General features: G+C 38.3%; 1 protein-coding gene across 8 annotated transcripts; it reads right to left on the bottom strand.

The window, feature by feature from the left end:
• LOC105157939 lies at positions 2,715-17,296 on the bottom strand. Of its 8 annotated transcripts, none has more exons than XR_847485.2 (23): positions 17,150-17,296; positions 16,423-16,807; positions 14,726-14,842; positions 14,521-14,603; positions 13,722-13,868; positions 13,485-13,633; positions 13,275-13,405; positions 13,023-13,145; positions 12,844-12,917; positions 12,112-12,702; positions 11,867-11,978; positions 11,609-11,746; positions 10,913-11,239; positions 10,290-10,542; positions 8,845-10,190; positions 7,768-8,167; positions 6,754-7,667; positions 6,562-6,627; positions 6,358-6,483; positions 5,570-5,814; positions 4,305-5,500; positions 3,621-3,858; positions 2,715-3,425 (listed from the first exon to the last, which is right to left on the bottom strand). XR_847485.2 is itself a non-coding variant. In XM_011074480.2 (22 exons), the coding sequence occupies exons 1-22, from the start codon at positions 17,281-17,283 to the stop codon at positions 3,851-3,853; spliced, it is 7,065 nt and encodes a 2,354-aa protein (XP_011072782.1). In that variant the 5' UTR covers positions 17,284-17,296; the 3' UTR covers positions 3,375-3,850. The 8 variants fall into 8 exon arrangements, 6 of the variants coding, with proteins under 6 accessions (XP_011072782.1, XP_011072784.1, XP_020548200.1 ...); XR_847486.2 differs by having other exon boundaries at positions 3,775-3,858; XM_011074480.2 differs by having other exon boundaries at positions 3,375-3,858.

Genomic DNA, 17,302 nt, shown 5'->3' with positions numbered 1-17,302 from the left:
ATATCGTTAGTTTTAATTAATTCTACAACCGTACAAACGTACATAACTTTATATACGAACAAGGACACGATTAATCAAGTGGCCATATATGGACTTTGAATAATAAGTTTAGATCTCTTAAGTATTTGGAATATTTTCAGCTACCGTATCCTTATGCTCTGTATTTTGCAGTCTAGCATGCGAAACGGCCTAGCTACAAATGGATCCCAATTATAAAGCAGTACGTATACATACGTACAGATAATTCATGTGTTTGCTTCAAATCCATTATTAGTTAATTATATATTAGCTCAACCATGATCAATCAATATTAATAAAGATAAGCATCCATGCATTATTTGATTGAAAGTCGTTATGTATTCTATTCTATGTAGTTGTAGCTGGCTTGCTAACTAACATAATACTGTCCTTCTCTCCAATATCACACATATATATTATAGATGGCTTTGAAACAAGAATATGTAATATGAGCATGCATGACGATCAGTAAGGCTTTATCTAGAAAAACAGAATACAAATTGGATTGAGTGATTTTAGCATTCAATAGAGAAAATGAAAAGGCTAGGTCTAGCTAGGGAGAGAATTGAACGATGATGAAGTAAGTATATATAAAAAATGATGATGAGCATTACACTGCATATATATATATATATATATGTGTGTGTGTGTGTGTGTGTGTGTCATCTGCACATCTGAGGGTGGTGAGTAGTTGGGGTTAATTCAGTAGTAGTGTCGGGCGAGCAGTTGTTAGGGCAGCTGCTACTGCTCATCAACTCATCATGCAGCGTGGATATTAATATTGATGATGAATTAGCAGTTGATGATGATCCGGGTCTGGCCGCTGCCCTCTTCTCATCTTCCATCATCTTCAGTATCTTCTCAAACAAATCCACTTCGCATGGGAACTTAAGCACTCCTTCTTGTTGGAAACCGAATTCCTCTTCCGCTTCTCTCAGTAGAATCCCAAACACCTGATGCCTCAGATACTCCCTTTTGGGACGGCGACTGCACCCAATACTCCTGCAGATGAGGAGTTGGAGTTGGAGTTGGAGTTGGAGCTGCTACTCTCCGAGAAGGATAGTGTTTTCTTCAGAAACTTAATGCTCCTGCTGCCCCCAGTACCACTGCCTGTACTATTAGTAGTGTTTTTGGTGGTGGTGGCAAGCTTCTTCCACTTCTTCAGGATCTGTTGAAGCCTAACTATCTCTCTTATCTTGTTGGAGCCGGAGGAAGACGACTTGCTGCTACTTGATGATGATGAATCCGCCATGAATAATGAATATGTGCACCTCCTGCTACTGGAAATTAAAAGATAACTAGAAGAAAGTTTGTTTTTGTTGATGAAAATTATATATATATATATATATGATTGGTGCAGTTTAATTTGGTGGAAGCATGCACGGAGCAGCTCCATCGCCAATAATATTGCTTCATATATATAGAGAGAAAAGTAAGTAGCCTGAAAGATTCCTTTCCAGTTGACTCAAACATTAATAAATTATCTAAATCTAGCTAATTAGTAATTACACATTAATACACACTTGTATGAAATAATCAATCAAGCATCATTTTATTATTATTATAATTATCATAGCAGTCGATAATTAATGTATGTTAGTTGGAGGGTCTTTTATCGGCAATTGGTTGAGATGATTATTTCTATCTATGGAATTTACTTGACCAGTACCAGTACCAGTACTATTATATATCCAATATTGATTGACCTCTCCTCCACTCCATCCTATTCCTAACAAACAAATATATATTATTATTGTATGGATGAATGGATTAATTAGTAAGTATGTCTTGAAGAGTGAAAAAGGCATTGGGCATTGGGCATTGGGCATGCCATGCCACTATGCCATCATCTACTCACAGTAATTAATAGTAGTGATCTCATTGCATATTTAATTTGTACTCTCTACTTTTGCTTTCTGCTGGATGGATTTGCATTCGCCCCTTACTTAGGAGATGGTATTGGTGGAGAAGAAGAATCAGCCTCCCCATTTCCTTCCTACACTACACAGATGACAGATCATTATGCATACCCCACCCCATTAATCAGTACCAAAAGCATGCCATGCTCTTAACTCCTCACGTCTTGTTAATAGAAATAATTAGAATGGGATTGTGTGCTAAACAAACTACCAGTTGGCAGTCATTAATTAAGACCACCGACTTAACACATAACTAGTGCGGGATCCCATCCAACTCAACTCCTCATCGGTCAAAGTCAAAACAAAAGGTAAGCGGACATGTTAGTACACATTGGTTCATGTGTTTTTAAATGAAAAAAATAACCCCAATAAACTTGGGTTTTGAAGTTAATCATGACCCTAACTCACTTTTACATCCTCATGCTTTCAAGTAAACCAAACACACGCCTCATTCAACTACAATTCGACTGCTATAAATTATTAATAATACACTTGAGAGTTTCTCTCTTTTTTTTTCTTGCAATTACTCTGTTATTTGTATCAAATCACTCGATGCTGCTCGTTTCAGATGCAAAAGAAAGATAGAGAGGGAAAGACTATAAGTTCAAAATTGAATTCCAAATTCTTCCCAAAACCAAGTCAATTATATGCATATGCATGTACCAGAGATAGAAGATGGGCGGTGTGTCGGCATCCTCGTACCAATCAACCAAATACCAAATACATTTAGTCAGGCACAGAGAGAGAGAGAGAGAGAGAGAGAGAGAGAGAGAGAGTTATACAGAGCCCTAGAGATGAGCATATGTTAATTGAATTGAGCCTTTCTTCTGCAACTTCATCCACCAGTGAAGTAAACTATGCAACTCAACCAAACGCAGCACATAATCCAACCACACTTAAATTACTGATTACTGAATTAGCTGCAGTCTGTGTAAATATATGCATATATATCTTAAGATCTTTCATGGGTCCCCTGCAGGGCATCTCAGTAATACATGAGCATCTAATCCTAGTTCCATCAACCCCAACATAAAACAATAACAGTTGAAGCACAGATCACGTTGATCCACACATTTTCCGGAAGGGCTAACCGGCAGTCAAATGACAAACAAGTGATGATGATGCTATCAAAATTTATAAAAAGGTATCCCAATTCAAGCAGGGGTGGAGCTCCAGAATTTAGAGGAAGAAGATGAAGATTTCTTTAACATTGTTCCATGCTTCCTTTCATTTCATACAAGGTGTTAAATACCTAACAGATAAAAGATCCATTGACGAGTGTCGTCATCTCTACCTAGCCTTAACTGCTTTTGTCTCGTTCTTTCTCACCTATAGCTTTATTTAGTAATAGTCATTAACCCTAACGGGCCTAATAGTCTGATAATTGGACTTCCTCAGAATTGGGCCATCTTCAGCTAGATTTTTGCGCTCCGCAAGAGATGCTGTGGTTGGGCCTAATGTGTTGATCGGCTCCTTTATAATTCGTTCCTGAGCCTATCAGATGATCCGCTTTTACAAGTTAAATCATGGTAAGGAAAGAACCATATCTAGCGTATCAAATCAGCTATGGAAGAAGACTAAAATGGCTTTCTATTCAATCAATATGAGCAGAAATAATGTTTCTATAGGGGCCACCACCAGTCAAAGGGACCACCTCAACTCCTGCAAGTATATTTTATGTACCAAGGGAACGATCGGCAACACGTAGTTTTTTCCCTTCAATCACTTCACTATCCAGGAAGCAAAACGAACCAGCAGAAACTCGGCGAGCCAGGTTAAATGCTATCTACTGGCCTGGTCAAACATGTACCAGTTACCTTTGGGGTGAAAAATATACCATTTGATACAGTACAACAGCATCTTCAAAGGCCCAAGGCTTCTTTAAACTCCTTAGATCTTGAAGAGTTCTCCTTCTATGAATCTGTCATATATTATACTCATGAGGATGCAGAAAGCATAAGTGAAAATCAATTAATGACAAGAGAAGCTCAAAGCATGCCAAGCACTGAACTTTTTCTGAGAGTTGAAAATGTGAAGTACCCAATGTAACTTTTCAATTCTCAATCCTAACAGCCAATTCGACTGTGTGTACTTCAAGGAAGGTATTTACAAGAAACCGCCTGTTTCTATAAAGACTCATAAGTTATACACAACCGAACAAGGATATGAAGTTAATCATCATAGAGGAGAAGAGATGTTCCTAGCAAACTTGTGATATCTCAAGGATAAGGCCAAGATGTTAACTGGAGTTTACTTGTTAGCTCAAACTCAAAGAGGAGAAAAGATACTCCTGCCAGTGACAGTTAACTCACTAAAGTGTAACTAACCAAAATTCACAAGCATGAACTAGGAAAAGGATGACCTAACCATTTATTCGCTTCTGGGGTCTGATAGGATCACAACTGGTATTTGATGTTGAAAGAGTCCTCTTCACGGATGATTTCACCGAGGATTCTGACTTCTTCGAAGATATAAGAGCTGATGACAGGAGAGCATCAACAGCCTCACGCTGTTGCTTCCTTTTCATAATTGAATCTTCAAGCACTTCAACCTGGGTAGAAGCTCCTTGTTCACCCTTCTCCTTGGAGCTTCCCACAGACAATGATGCGCCGGCTTTAACCTCCTGTAGCTTATCATGCTTAAAGGTTTTAGAGAACATTTCATCAGCTACAGGTCTCCGGTGCTTCTGGCTTCCACTCTTCACCTTCCCAGCTGACTGTCCCCTTGTATTGTGAATATCATTTCCCTTTCCAACACCAGCTTTTTTCACATTATTTTGATTGTCATTAGATCTGCAGGCCCAGCTTTTATCTCTCATAACTTGGTCTACTTCCAATTTTGACTTTGCACCCTTCAATACTTTGTTATCGCTATTTGGAATTACAACAGATGCAACCTCCTTCATTGAGACATTTGTGCCATCTCTGGAGCTTTTTTGGTCATCTTTAGCAGCATCCTTTGTTGAAGAAGAAATGCCTCCTTCACCTGTATAGATGCTTTCTGGTACAACACCAAGGCATCTTCTTTTCCTTTCGGAAGTATGCTTCACAACCTTCTTCTCTGTATTCACACATTCACTTGGAGGTTTGATCCCTCCAACTTCCTCCAACTGAATTTTCGAGGAATTTCCTGAAGGTCTGCTCTCCAAACCAAACTTGTAAATTGAACTGTACGGCTTTTTTCCGGATACAATCAATTTTCTTTGTTTGGCATCTTCCAGAAGAGCTCCCCAGCTCTGGTTTGTCTGTAATGTTCTTGCGTGACCGAAAATCCACAGAGACAGTTTGGCCCTAGTCAAAGCAACATTCATCCGTCTCACATCAGCGACAAATCCAAGACTGCTAGTGACCCTGGCTGTGTCAGAGCAGGATCCTGCTGCTCGAACAGTAGAAAGCAGCAGGATATCAACTTCTCGACCTTGAAAACCATCAACCGTATTAAATTCCATTTCGGCAGTGATAGAAGGCCCAAATGCACTAGAGAACCGTGAATGCAGAAGTGATAACTGGCGCTTATAAGGAGTTATGATACCAATTCTTCCGCCGGAGAATTCTGAGGGATAACTGCCAAATATAACTGTCTTAATCACACAAGTCATTGACAGAAGAATCACAGAGATGCAGGATAAGTACCTCATCCTAAAAAATTGCAACACTTCAACTGCAGCCTCAGCCTCAGACTCATTGTACAGGGACAAGGATGCTGCATTCTTACCACGAAGCTCCTGCCCATCAATAATATCGAAAAATACATATGGCCCAAGGCACCCAGTACCATGGAAGGATGCAGCTTTGCCAGACATCTGATCTCCATTTAGCAGCTTGCCCTCATAGAAATGCAAAGAAGGAAAACGGCATATCTCTGGATGCATCCTATACTGGTAAATTTAAAAATACTTGGTCTGTTTTCCAATACTGAGTGACAAAACAAGTAGTTCTAGCAGTAACAGAAAAAAATCAAAATGACAGGAATGGAAGATAAAACCAATAAAGGGTTTTAATGCTTTATCTAAGATATAAATCATTAATGTCATCTCAAAGATTCAACTTCTTGAGGTAGATCACATATACCAGGCTTAGTATGAAATGGCTATATTGCCATGCCCAGTGTTCCCAAAATAGAGGTTGTTGAATTGCGAGGAATCAATTTAAGATATTTATCTCACTAAAAGGACACATCAAGTATTTTGACAGGACAGCATCAAATTTAGGTTACACGTCATACTATTTTAGACACTATGTATCTGCAAGTGAAATCTAAAGATAGTCAGATTTATCTTTGGGATAAATATCAAATAAATTAGCAACACCTCCTGCGTGTAGAACTAAAATATGCTTAGAGACAGATTATTAGTCCTTTGAAGTTATCATGTGGAAAATATGGAAAGACTTAATCTCATTAAGGACTACTCTGAGAGTACCTGTTCTTTGAGCATAATTACAGGATGTCCTGCCCTCTGCAATCGTTCAAACATGCTGCATTGGAACAAGTACTTGCAGGCAACATTAGAGAGAACTGTGGCAGGAAGTTGCTTTGGATCACCAACCTTACATGAAAAATTCTCATGTTAATGATACCTGACATTCTGGGGAAAAGTGAAAAATATGTACAGTCAACTGTTTACCATGATACACTTTGTACCCCTCGATTTTAGGAGCTGAAGTGGGATCAAAGTGGCAGGTTCCAGGGCCTTAGTAAAATCTTGAAGTTAGAGACATAGTTTCAAAAGGCAGAAAAAGAAAGATGCACGAGTGTTCATGAATTTAGCAAATCAACGAGGGAATAAGGATAAGACAGAAAGAGAATAAGAAAGTACTTGAGCAGCTTCATCAATCACAACAGCATCAAATAGAGTATTCTCAGATGAACTAATGAACTTATGGCCTGATGTAGATTCAGAGCACACCCCATATAGATCTCCACCGCAGCCACTCAGTGTAGTTACCACAATTTCAGCCTCCTTCAAGATAGCTGTTCGATATTTGTGTCTTAGGACTCTGATTTCATCACTATGTTTTTTTTCTCTTGCCTGAACATTGGCAAGATCTGTATACATTGCTTTCTTCTTTTCATATAATCTCCTTAGGTTTTCTTTTAGTTCGGCATCAGACAATACCTCAGCATCTCCACAATCTCCTTCCACTAGATTTTTAGAGTCAGAATTTCCTCCCTGCAAGTTAGCCCGCTTTGATTCATAGTACCTTATGCGGTCCACTAACTTCTCTAGATTAGTACGTATAGTGGTTAAAGAATCTGCAGAAGTCGAACTCTTTTTTTCATCCCAGGCATTCCTCTTTTGCTCCCCTAGACGATTTTCGACAAGTGTATCAATAAAGAAGGGGAGAGAATTTGGATGGACAGTCTTTGCACTACCAACCCTCACGAGATATGGTTTGTATCTCTGTCCATCACAGCCATAAAGACCTTCACTCGATATTCTTGCAACTAGCTCGTCAACTGCAGCATTTGACTGAGCACAAATAAGAATCCGCCCTCTAATGCAGCTTCCTGCAGATCTTTTGTTACTTTCGACATCCTCATTTAATTGTCTAGCCAATGCTGCATCCTGCCAGGCTCTCGCAACTGCAGCAGATTGACTGATCCTTTGGTTAGTGATAGAACTAATGCTAAAAGCTGGTCCACCATTTCTTAATCCTTTGGAATCTTTCATTTGAGAGAAAGCAAGCAAACCACTAACGATGGCCACGATCGTTCTGGTCTTCCCAGTTCCTGGCACAAAATGATGAATTTAATGAGTAGTAATTGATAAATATGAAAGAAACCAGAGAGCAAAAAGAAATAGGGGGGAAAACAAATAAAAACCACACACCTGGAGGACCCTGTACAAGAGTCAACTCAAAATCCTTCTTCAAGTTGAACTCACCAATAGCAAGACTAATAGCCCGCAACTGACTGCCATTATATGATGACTTGAAAATCTGCTGCAAAGGTTGAGGTAGTTTACTAAGATTTTCAGTTCTCGATTCATATTGACCACAAGGATGATTGACAGGGTTCAAGATGACTGGAAGCAGAGGGATTTCCCTTATTGATGACAATGCCTGGAATTCTCGAAGTTGAGGGGTAATGCTCATAATACGACCAACATACCATTTGCTTCGCTCAGTAAGGAACTTTCTAGCTCGGTTAAGACGAGAACATCCTTGAAGATACAATCTGATGGCTAAGATATTTAACCTTCTTTTATTGTCTTTCTCACGCCTCTCAACCTATGAACAGACAAAAAGCATAAGCAAAATGCATACCAAGCACTGGAAAATACATTTTTGGGTAAATTGGCCAAGTTCACAGTTAAGCTAACCACACAGAGCATAACACCAACCAAAAAGCCCAGACTACTAAATCATGAAATACAAAATAAATACATCTCAAACTAATAGCAAGGATGGTAATACACTGATTAGATCATCCAACTGACAAAAGAATGTATTATCGGACAGCAAAAAGAAAGAAAGAAGAATTTCAGCAACATCATAAGAAAAACCATAAATGACATAAGCATGTAAATAATTTGTGACAACAGCAACTTCTGCAACTAATAACATTAATTAATTTCATAACAAAGACTACATCTGTTGATTTTTACAGAGAAGAATTTTGTAACTACTAGAGATCGTCATTGACAGAGCAAAAGAAGACATTCAAATACCAACCCGACATAAGTATATGACTTTGCTGAGTTGAATTGGTTCATACATAACTTCTATGACTCAATTTACCATCCAAAATGAAACTTGAGAAAATGAAGTACACCCATAAAGTTAGTTAAATGGCAACAGCACAAGAACCATTTATTTTCTGAATCGTGAATTAGGCAACCACTCAAATCATACAAGCCAACTCAAAAGCAAAAGTCATTACATAGTCAAATCCATATATTGGATACCTTTCCAACAGCGTGAGTGTCACTATTAGAATTTCTCAGTGGTTGTCTCGTAAGTAAAATGAGATCATTTTCTGACAGACTTTTAGATGCAGTAGACTCATCTTCATCATGGACAAAGCGAACAACATGGAAATCATCAATTCTCTCAACTGAAAGCACAGATAAACTTCCACAAGACATTTCTTCTGCAGAAGCCATCTCCACATAGGAACTTTGCAATTGCGCTTTGAACTCTTCCAGTACCAAGGGCCGGAAAATTTCAACATACCCATCAGGTGATTCAAAACAAACAGGGACTTCCTTTAGTTTGCCAACATTTTGATTATCTTTTTCAGTTCCAGAAGCTAATCCAACAGCCACAAAAAAATCCAACTGTAAGATGGGCCTGTACCAGTCATCAAGCCTGGGAGGTTGAAATCTTTTTGGCACTCCAGCACCCAGCCTCATAGATCCAGGTCTGTTCTCCACAGGTGAGGTTAGCTGGATAACTTGCCGTTTAGGGCCAGAAGTGCTTGGCTTTGTTATTAGTGTCTGGTGACGTCTTGGTGGCTTGAAAAATGAAAAGTTCCACGCATTGTCATCAGTATCACATACTAACTCTTTCATCGTTTCATCACTAGTTTTTGGAGGTTTTTTCAAACTCTGTTGAACATTGCTTGCAGAAGTCATCTCGGGAAAGGCATTTCTTGAATGCAGTTGAGCTGCAAATGAATCATTTTTTTCTGAATTGACAGTTCCATCAGATAGTTTTGTCAAATTTGATTTGTCTGTTGACAAGAAAGAATTGGTTACACCATCTTCTGTTTCAACTTTCTTTCTCTTACTTGCTGATGGCTCAGATTGAATAGAGGATTGAGATATTTGTATGCCTACATTATTATCTGAGCTCATTTTCTCAATGACAAGATCAGTTGAACAAGAATCTAGCTGATGATGAGACCCAGGGGACACCATCAAACCCCCATGGGTGCTGACTTCTCCCTTCAGGTCAGCTTTTAACTCTCTCCCGGCAGCATCTGTATCAGCATGATTACCGCCATATGTAGTTGCCCAACTACTGGAAAGCCCCAGATGAGCAGAAATGTCTCCTTGTTTTTCATCATCAGAAAGAACTATGACATGTTCTCCTTCCAAGTCGATCAATGATTCAGAATTTAGAATATTCATTTTTGTTTCATCAACGATCAGAATTTCGGATTCTGCTGAACAGTTTCTCCTATTCAATGACTCTCCAGAAGGTGAACATTTTGATTGACGACCAATTTTATTCAATGTAGAACCTTCATCCGTTAATGAAACAGAAAGGCGTGCTACTTGCTTGCTCACCTCATCTATTGAAACTTTTTCTGCACTCAAAAACAAAGATCAAATATCATGTGGTAATTAACACTCTAGAGATAAAAAAAACAGTGTAGGGGTAAGTGTAGGGGTAAATTAAAGCTCACCATATGAAATAAGTTTCTCAACATCAGAAATTGCTGAAGCAGATTTGTTACTGCAGCACGCCTTAATATGACCAAGCAAAAAAGCTAATGTTTGTTTCCAATACCTAACCACGACAGCAAGGGATGACTTCCCCCAATCAGCCAAATCGTGGAGCCATTTCGTGTTACCAAAAGTTTGCAACACAATGCCAGAATTTTGGGGCAGCCTTTCTAAAACGACAGGCATGACTTCGAGCAGACGTATACATGTCATCTGAAACAAGAAAAGGAGATGTGTGACTCCTCAAATAGACGCAGCAGAAAAAGTACAGAGGAACCTGGTCCTGAAGTAATTTACATTACCACTGAGATGAGTCAACTGAATAAATTTCAGGGAATAGTAGCAATTAGCAGATTATGTATTCCAACAAATACTCATTACTCAAGATTAATGAGCCAGTGAAAATTTTAATCTTCAACCATTTATGTGCTATTGGAGCTGATACATATATTTAAAAATAATATAAGATGCTCAAGGGTAAAATGAAAATGTTACAGAAACTAAATAGATCATAGGGAATGCAAAGTAAAGTATCAACAGTGAAGGAATCAGCTTAGACTCATAATTCTAGTGTAATGAAGACCTGAGATACTGTGTAATCTGTGAATGTCTTGCCTCCATCCAAGCATTTCAGAATTGACGGCCATGCAATTTCTGATAGTGAGGAGCTAAACTTCTTCCACAATGTCAAGCTAACAAATGATGAGCAATCACCATCAGAGGGTGAAGAATCAAATACAGGTTGCTTTAGAAATCCACCTTGCAAATAAAATTTTGAAATGTCGGAAACATTAGATGGATCTTGGGAGACAGTCTGAGCAGATGAATTTCCTTCTTTGAGCAATTTGCACAGGATGAAGAAGAGATGATGTAAAGCCTGAAAGTTTAACAGAACCGAATCCAGCTGAACCTGAAAAATGAGGTTGGAAACTACATTAGTAAAGCAAAATTTATTTAGCTTCTTACTAGTTTGTTACTTGAAGGAGAAAAGACAGCAACCAACTGGCCGTGGATCCAGTTTACTCGAACATCTCTCTCAAAAGTTGAAACTATGAATGACAAGAGAAATTTTGGGAAGACAAGAAACTCACTTCGGCAATAAGGCTGAAGCTTACAGTATGAGCAAAAAGAAGTACTCCGGAAAAACCCATGCCACTTTAACAGATATAGACATATAGGTGATTAAGTCAATTGATCATCACTCAGGTGGACTTCAACACTTCGCAATATTTATTAACGGTAAAACAAAACGCAGTCCCACTATATTACTACATCTTACCAATTTCAGAGCATGTCTCAACCCCAATAGGACGGCAAACAATGATGGTGGCGTGGAGCAAAGAAATTGCAGACCACAAGTAAGGCCACGAACATCTGAAACTTGTTCAAGAATACGCCTACCAGCTTGTCTGGTATTCTAAAACAATCAGTAAAATTTTAAGGCTCAACTTTAGACAAAATTCTCAATAAAACATAAAGCAGAAAATTATCATTCTCAAGAACTCAAAGCAAAACTATCATAATTAAAAACAATTACATCATTAGGATCCACAAGAAAGAGTATCAAACTATTGCTCATCATTGGTTCCCAGGTCCACTGCTTCCTAACATCTCCTTGTTCCATCCTAACAGTGTAATGAGCAGTTAACCTGCATTATTTGTCCAGATTGTGCAATTGTTAAACTCTATCATCTAGGGTGCAAAAAATCACACGTGCCCAAGTTATCATTGTCATGCTCGCATTACATGGCTGCCATGGAACATCTAACATAAGGAACTAACCTCTTGAATGTCCTAACTAAAGGCAGGCACATCGTTGAAGTTCTAATAGAGTTTCTCGTTTCTGTTCCATCCCCGCCATCATCAGAACCTGAGGGAACCTTCCACCCAAACAGATAAGAAATTTCTGAAGCACAGGTTGCCAGCCAATTCCTAACAGAAAGAGCCATTTCTGTGCTATTCTCAGGTTCTATTACTGAAAACCGAGATAATGACCAAAAGACAGCCTTGGAAAAGGATAAAGGAAGGACCAATGGATCAATTTCAACTAACACATCAAACCATAACATGGGTACACACATCCAGCTCCCATCTACCTGTGAGATCATTTTATGCTGCACAGTGAATTCTTTCCAACAACTAACATCCTTCTCTTTAATATGGAAACCAGACAAAATGTCTTCTTCGTCTTCCACATCACCATAGTTACTCGGCCTGATTGGTTTATCACTTGGATGCAACTGACCATTCAAAATTATAGAGATCAATGCAGAAGCATCAGATACAATAATGGTTTCTATAAGATCAATTGCAGGTTGTCGAAGAGAACTATGCAGCGACTGATCCTTCAGAGAAGACACAAGAGAAGGGCCCCTGTACAATTGACAGCAAGGAGAAATAGAGAATGAAATCACCAACCTAAATATACTTTCAGGTATGCGGTCACTCGTTCGAATTAGATTACTTGTCCATGCATCTCATATAGAGCTCAGAGACATGCCAACAGATACCTACCACATGTGTGCACATTCAGACGGTGGGCAAGGTGGATCCATCTTGTAACCTCGGAGAACAATGAGAAGAGCTATCTGCATAACAAGTAAAAAGGAAAAAGAAAATGGCAAGAATGAACTTTGCGTGCAACCAAAAATAACATGCTTTAGCAAAGACATCATAAAGGACAGGAGAGCAACCTGGCAAGCCTTTTTCCTCATCAGCACACTAAAATTACTGCTCACGGGCACTTGATGCAGGAGAAAGAATAAAAAATGCCTTCTTTGTTTTTCATGTTCGCCATCTTGCAAAGCTTCAAGAGACTGGAAGGATAAGACACAAATTATAACAGAGATGCATACCACACATCCGTGTTTCCAAGAAATTGATGAAAAACAGAAAGAAGAGAGCTTAGTGAGAGACAAAAATAAAACTTAACAACACAAACATACCTGCAGAAAAGGCTGGAAAAGATCAAAAATTTCTTTATGGCTTTTCTCATTTCGAGTATGGAAACACTGGCCCAGAAGTGTATTTCTCATAACACTGGGAGACAATGTAGCTCTCAACCATAGTTTACATCCTGTGCAACAAAACATTAAAACAAGTGGTGCCAAAGTTCGAATATATAAAATTACCAAAGCTAGAAACGATACGTATACCAAGCTTCTCAAAGAGTAGTCTCAGGCAGTTAACCGCATGAGAAAACTCGAGCGAATCATCACTAATATGGTTCAGCACAATACTAAGGAAAATAGGATACCGATCTACAATCCCTTCTTCAAATGCTGGAGGCTCTAAAAACCCAACCCTTCAAAACGCAAAATGGAAAATTCCTATTAACTATGAAAGAAGTATAGGTTTACACATATTGAGAAATGAAACCAGCTGCTTCCTACAATGCTTTCATTCCAAGCCATACAGTTATTCGATCCAGTTGTACCCTAGGCCTTGATGTCTCCATAGTTGGCTGCATGCCTTCTGTCTCCAATATGCAAATGCATTTCCTTAGTAAATGCTGCAATGGTTCCAAATCCGTTGATCTCCTGCATGAAACAGATTTCTCCATTTAATAAATCTTTCTATAACATGATTTGGCCATGTCTAAGACTCAACTTTGCACAATGCTGATGTTCTGGACCGTAATGATTTCACCAAATGGCATAAATGAGCACATACACATAAGCGAAACATTTTCTAACAGAAAATGATTAAGAAACATGTGGAATTGAAAATAGGCTTCACTGCTATCACAGTTCAGCCAAAGGAATATGAATGACCAAATAGAACAAATCATGAGATACTTCTGAAAGAAAATTATAGGTCATATGAACCTATAAAAACAACACATTTCCCCGAGGAAAGATAATTGGGTGAAGTAAGTTTGATCCCACAAAAACCACTTTGGAAAATTTTCATACTTGCATTAGGCATGCCCATCATACCAAAGTGAAACCATTATTTTTTTGCTTTTAGGGTACTATCAAAAAGAAAGTTCAGAATAACTTCATTTCCTATAAGAACTTGGCATAATATATGGCCTCCCAGGAGTACTTCCATTCCCAAGCTCACAAACACCATAACCTAAATAATGATCTCTGATAGAGGCATAACTAAATGAATATGAAGTAACCTGCAAATATATGCAATAAATCAAGCTAAGCTATAGCAAACTGCCAATACAAGTAAAAACGGTACCTCAATCTACCCATATGTCCAGCCAAGCGAAGACCTATAGATCGCACTCTTCTGCTTTTGAAGAAAAGCAATGCATAAACTCCCTAACGAAACAATAAGAAATGAAGAACCCATAGTTCAGCATGACCACTGTAGGAAAACAGAGCAGGTATACCAATGAAAAGAATCTGAAGGTCAAGTAAAAGCAACTGAGTTGAATTCTTACCGGATACTGTTGATATCCATCTAACGTTAATTCGTGAGAATTATCAATTGCTTCAATAAAAATCTGAAACTCTGTGGCCAAGGATTGATCATCCAACAAGATGGGGAACATCAAAACCTTTTTCTCAGAACAAAGAAGAATTAATAATGAGGCCATATAAAATGGCATCATGTAATTGATACTGACTAAGGAAGAATATAACTCTAATAAACAGGCAATGAGCATGAAGCATCTGTCCATTATTTTTCTTGCTCATGCAGAATGTTTTTGAAAAGTTCGAATTTGGCCGAAAAATTCATAAGGTGTCCTGCCTTTTCCATGCTTTCAAAATCTAGAGATAAAATGTTTTTGAAATGCTTGGAAAAACACTTCATAGCGTCTACTAGAAAAATAAAAATCAGAGAACATAATTTGTATTTTCTCGTACTCGAGTTCCAATTAACAAAAAGGGATAATTACACTGCCCTCCCTGAGTTCTGGTGTAATTACACATAGATGAGTCAATTAGGAGTAGATATGAATTTTTATTCATTTTTTTTTAATATCAACAAATTCAGTGGATTTTGACTAACGGAGGGTCCTATTTGTTAGACGGGAAAAAACAACAACTACTAGATTTAATTTCCCAAACCACATGGGGTCTATGTGTAATTACACTCCACCTCAGGGAAGGGCAGTGTAATTAAACCTAACAAAAAAGCACGACTAATAGAAAGTATGAGATCTTGAGAGAAGAATCCCATTTAAAATTCAGTAACTGAATCATGATGTGCATGCCAGCAGCATAATATGGTTAAGTAGGTTCAACTAGGTCAGTTGATCTAGATATTTGAATCCATAAAGGTTCAGATTAACAGAATTAGTAAGCAAAACTTATCAAATATTCAGTATATTTGCTGAGTGAGAAAGCTGTTGGTGCTGATAAGTTTTTGGCAAAAGATAAGGGGACACCGGCCATTATATACCCATGCTGTAATGTTTTCAGCCAAGTAAGAAGTCAATATCATAAGTGCAACTCCTTGCTCTTTATAAGAATCTAAAAAATTAAGTCGTAGAATCGGCGGCAATCATGCAATATGCATGGAAAAAACAACAATCAAGAGTTGACCAGCAATGCATTCTGAGATGGCAGCAGGGCAAAGCAAGAGGCAGAACCATATTCCATACAAAATGTTGCATCAAACCAGATGATATCTATTGTATGATCTTGCAAGTTTGTGGATACTATCTAGTTGATCATACAGATAAAGTAACCCACACCAGTTTTTTTACTTTCTTAAGGGTCTAGAGAGTTCCATTTGTGTTTCATTATACAGTCCATGTTCTTTTTTTGGTGAAGTTATGTTGAACCTTTTTGCCATTGAAACTTTACTTACAATCAGAAGCTTATTGGCTTATCATTATCCACATCCATTTTGCGGCTCCCAATGTTGCTTTTTAGCTGTTCTGACAAGTTGAATACTTCTCTAATTCTTCCAAGTTCCTTTTCACAAAGACGCTTGGTGAGAACTTAGATTATATTTGATTCCTGAGTAACAAGCATAGCAGACTTTATGATATTTTCAATCTCTAATAGAGATTAGATTAACCATCAAAAAGAATTGATGATAAGTTAGTTCAGCGAGCGTTCATATATTAAAAAGTACAAAATGACGTAAACCAAAAAGGCAAAACCAAGAGAGAATGTGAGTGAGTACCTCAAACATAACACTCACAACTTGTGCATAATCATGTCCTGCGTCATACTCCCCTTTTGCTATTCTAGCATTAAGATCCTTGAGGTGTTGGCTGATTCTTTCTTCATCAAGCATACGCAGCACGTCAAGAAGAGGACTTATACAGCTCTCCTCATATTCTTTATCATACATCTGTTGTGCTTGATGATGCTGGTGAATGCATAGAGTGCAACTTGTTATCTCTTGAGAAATTCTATTCCATAAAAGTTTGAGAGGAGAATCATGGCATTCTTCCTTGAAATAATTGTAGAATGTTTCCAGAAGAGGCCCCATCAGATCCCAGTAACCACACCAGACATGATATTCTTTTGGCAAATATATCAAGAAGTTGAATGCATCTGAAAACCTGGATATGGAGAATTACCAGCCATCTTTAGCACAAATATTAATGAAATAAATACAAAAGTGGGAATATTGGTCACACAAATGCGACCCTTGTTGGCAGCCAAGTTGTTGCAATTTAAGCTAAAAGAGAAATTGATAGAGCTTGCACAAGAATGTTTGATACTGGGTCGTTAAAATGGAAGACAGATTAGGCAGAAGGTCTGTTGTTGAATAAGTGGTGGTTGTGAACATTGATACTCGTAATGTAACAGGCAAAATTTTGATAAAAGCGAAAGGAGAGAGAGAGAGAGAGAGGGGAATCCAGTGTACAAGTGATTGAAGAGAAAAAGGAATGAGAGGGAACCATTGCTCTTTGAGCTGGCGCAAACGACGACGTTTGAGGGGATGAACAGAAGAGAGGCTATCGTCATCGTCTTCTTGTTCAATAACACTCCAACGCTCCAACAGTTGTTGTCTGGTGACCTCCTTCTTCACCATATGGAAGGAAGAAATAGGG

The sequence above is a fragment of the Sesamum indicum genome, linkage group LG3, assembly GCF_000512975.1.
Source record: "Sesamum indicum cultivar Zhongzhi No. 13 linkage group LG3, S_indicum_v1.0, whole genome shotgun sequence".
NCBI classification, from domain to species: Eukaryota; Viridiplantae; Streptophyta; class Magnoliopsida; order Lamiales; family Pedaliaceae; genus Sesamum; species Sesamum indicum.
Note: the sequence above shows the minus strand (reverse complement) of the source record. Positions and strands in the feature narration are given on the sequence as shown.

Coding starts and splice junctions, on each gene's coding strand:
- LOC105157939 (XM_011074480.2), bottom strand. CDS start 17,283: ATGGTGAAGAAGGAGGTCACCAGACAACAACTGTTGGAGCGTTGGAGT. Junction 12,703..12,843: donor TCTGAATGTGCACACATGTG/GTAGGTATCTGT, acceptor TCAATTGTACAG/GGGCCCTTCTCTTGTGTCTT. Junction 5,501..5,569: donor TTGCAATTTTTTAGGATGAG/GTACTTATCCTG, acceptor TATATTTGGCAG/TTATCCCTCAGAATTCTCCG.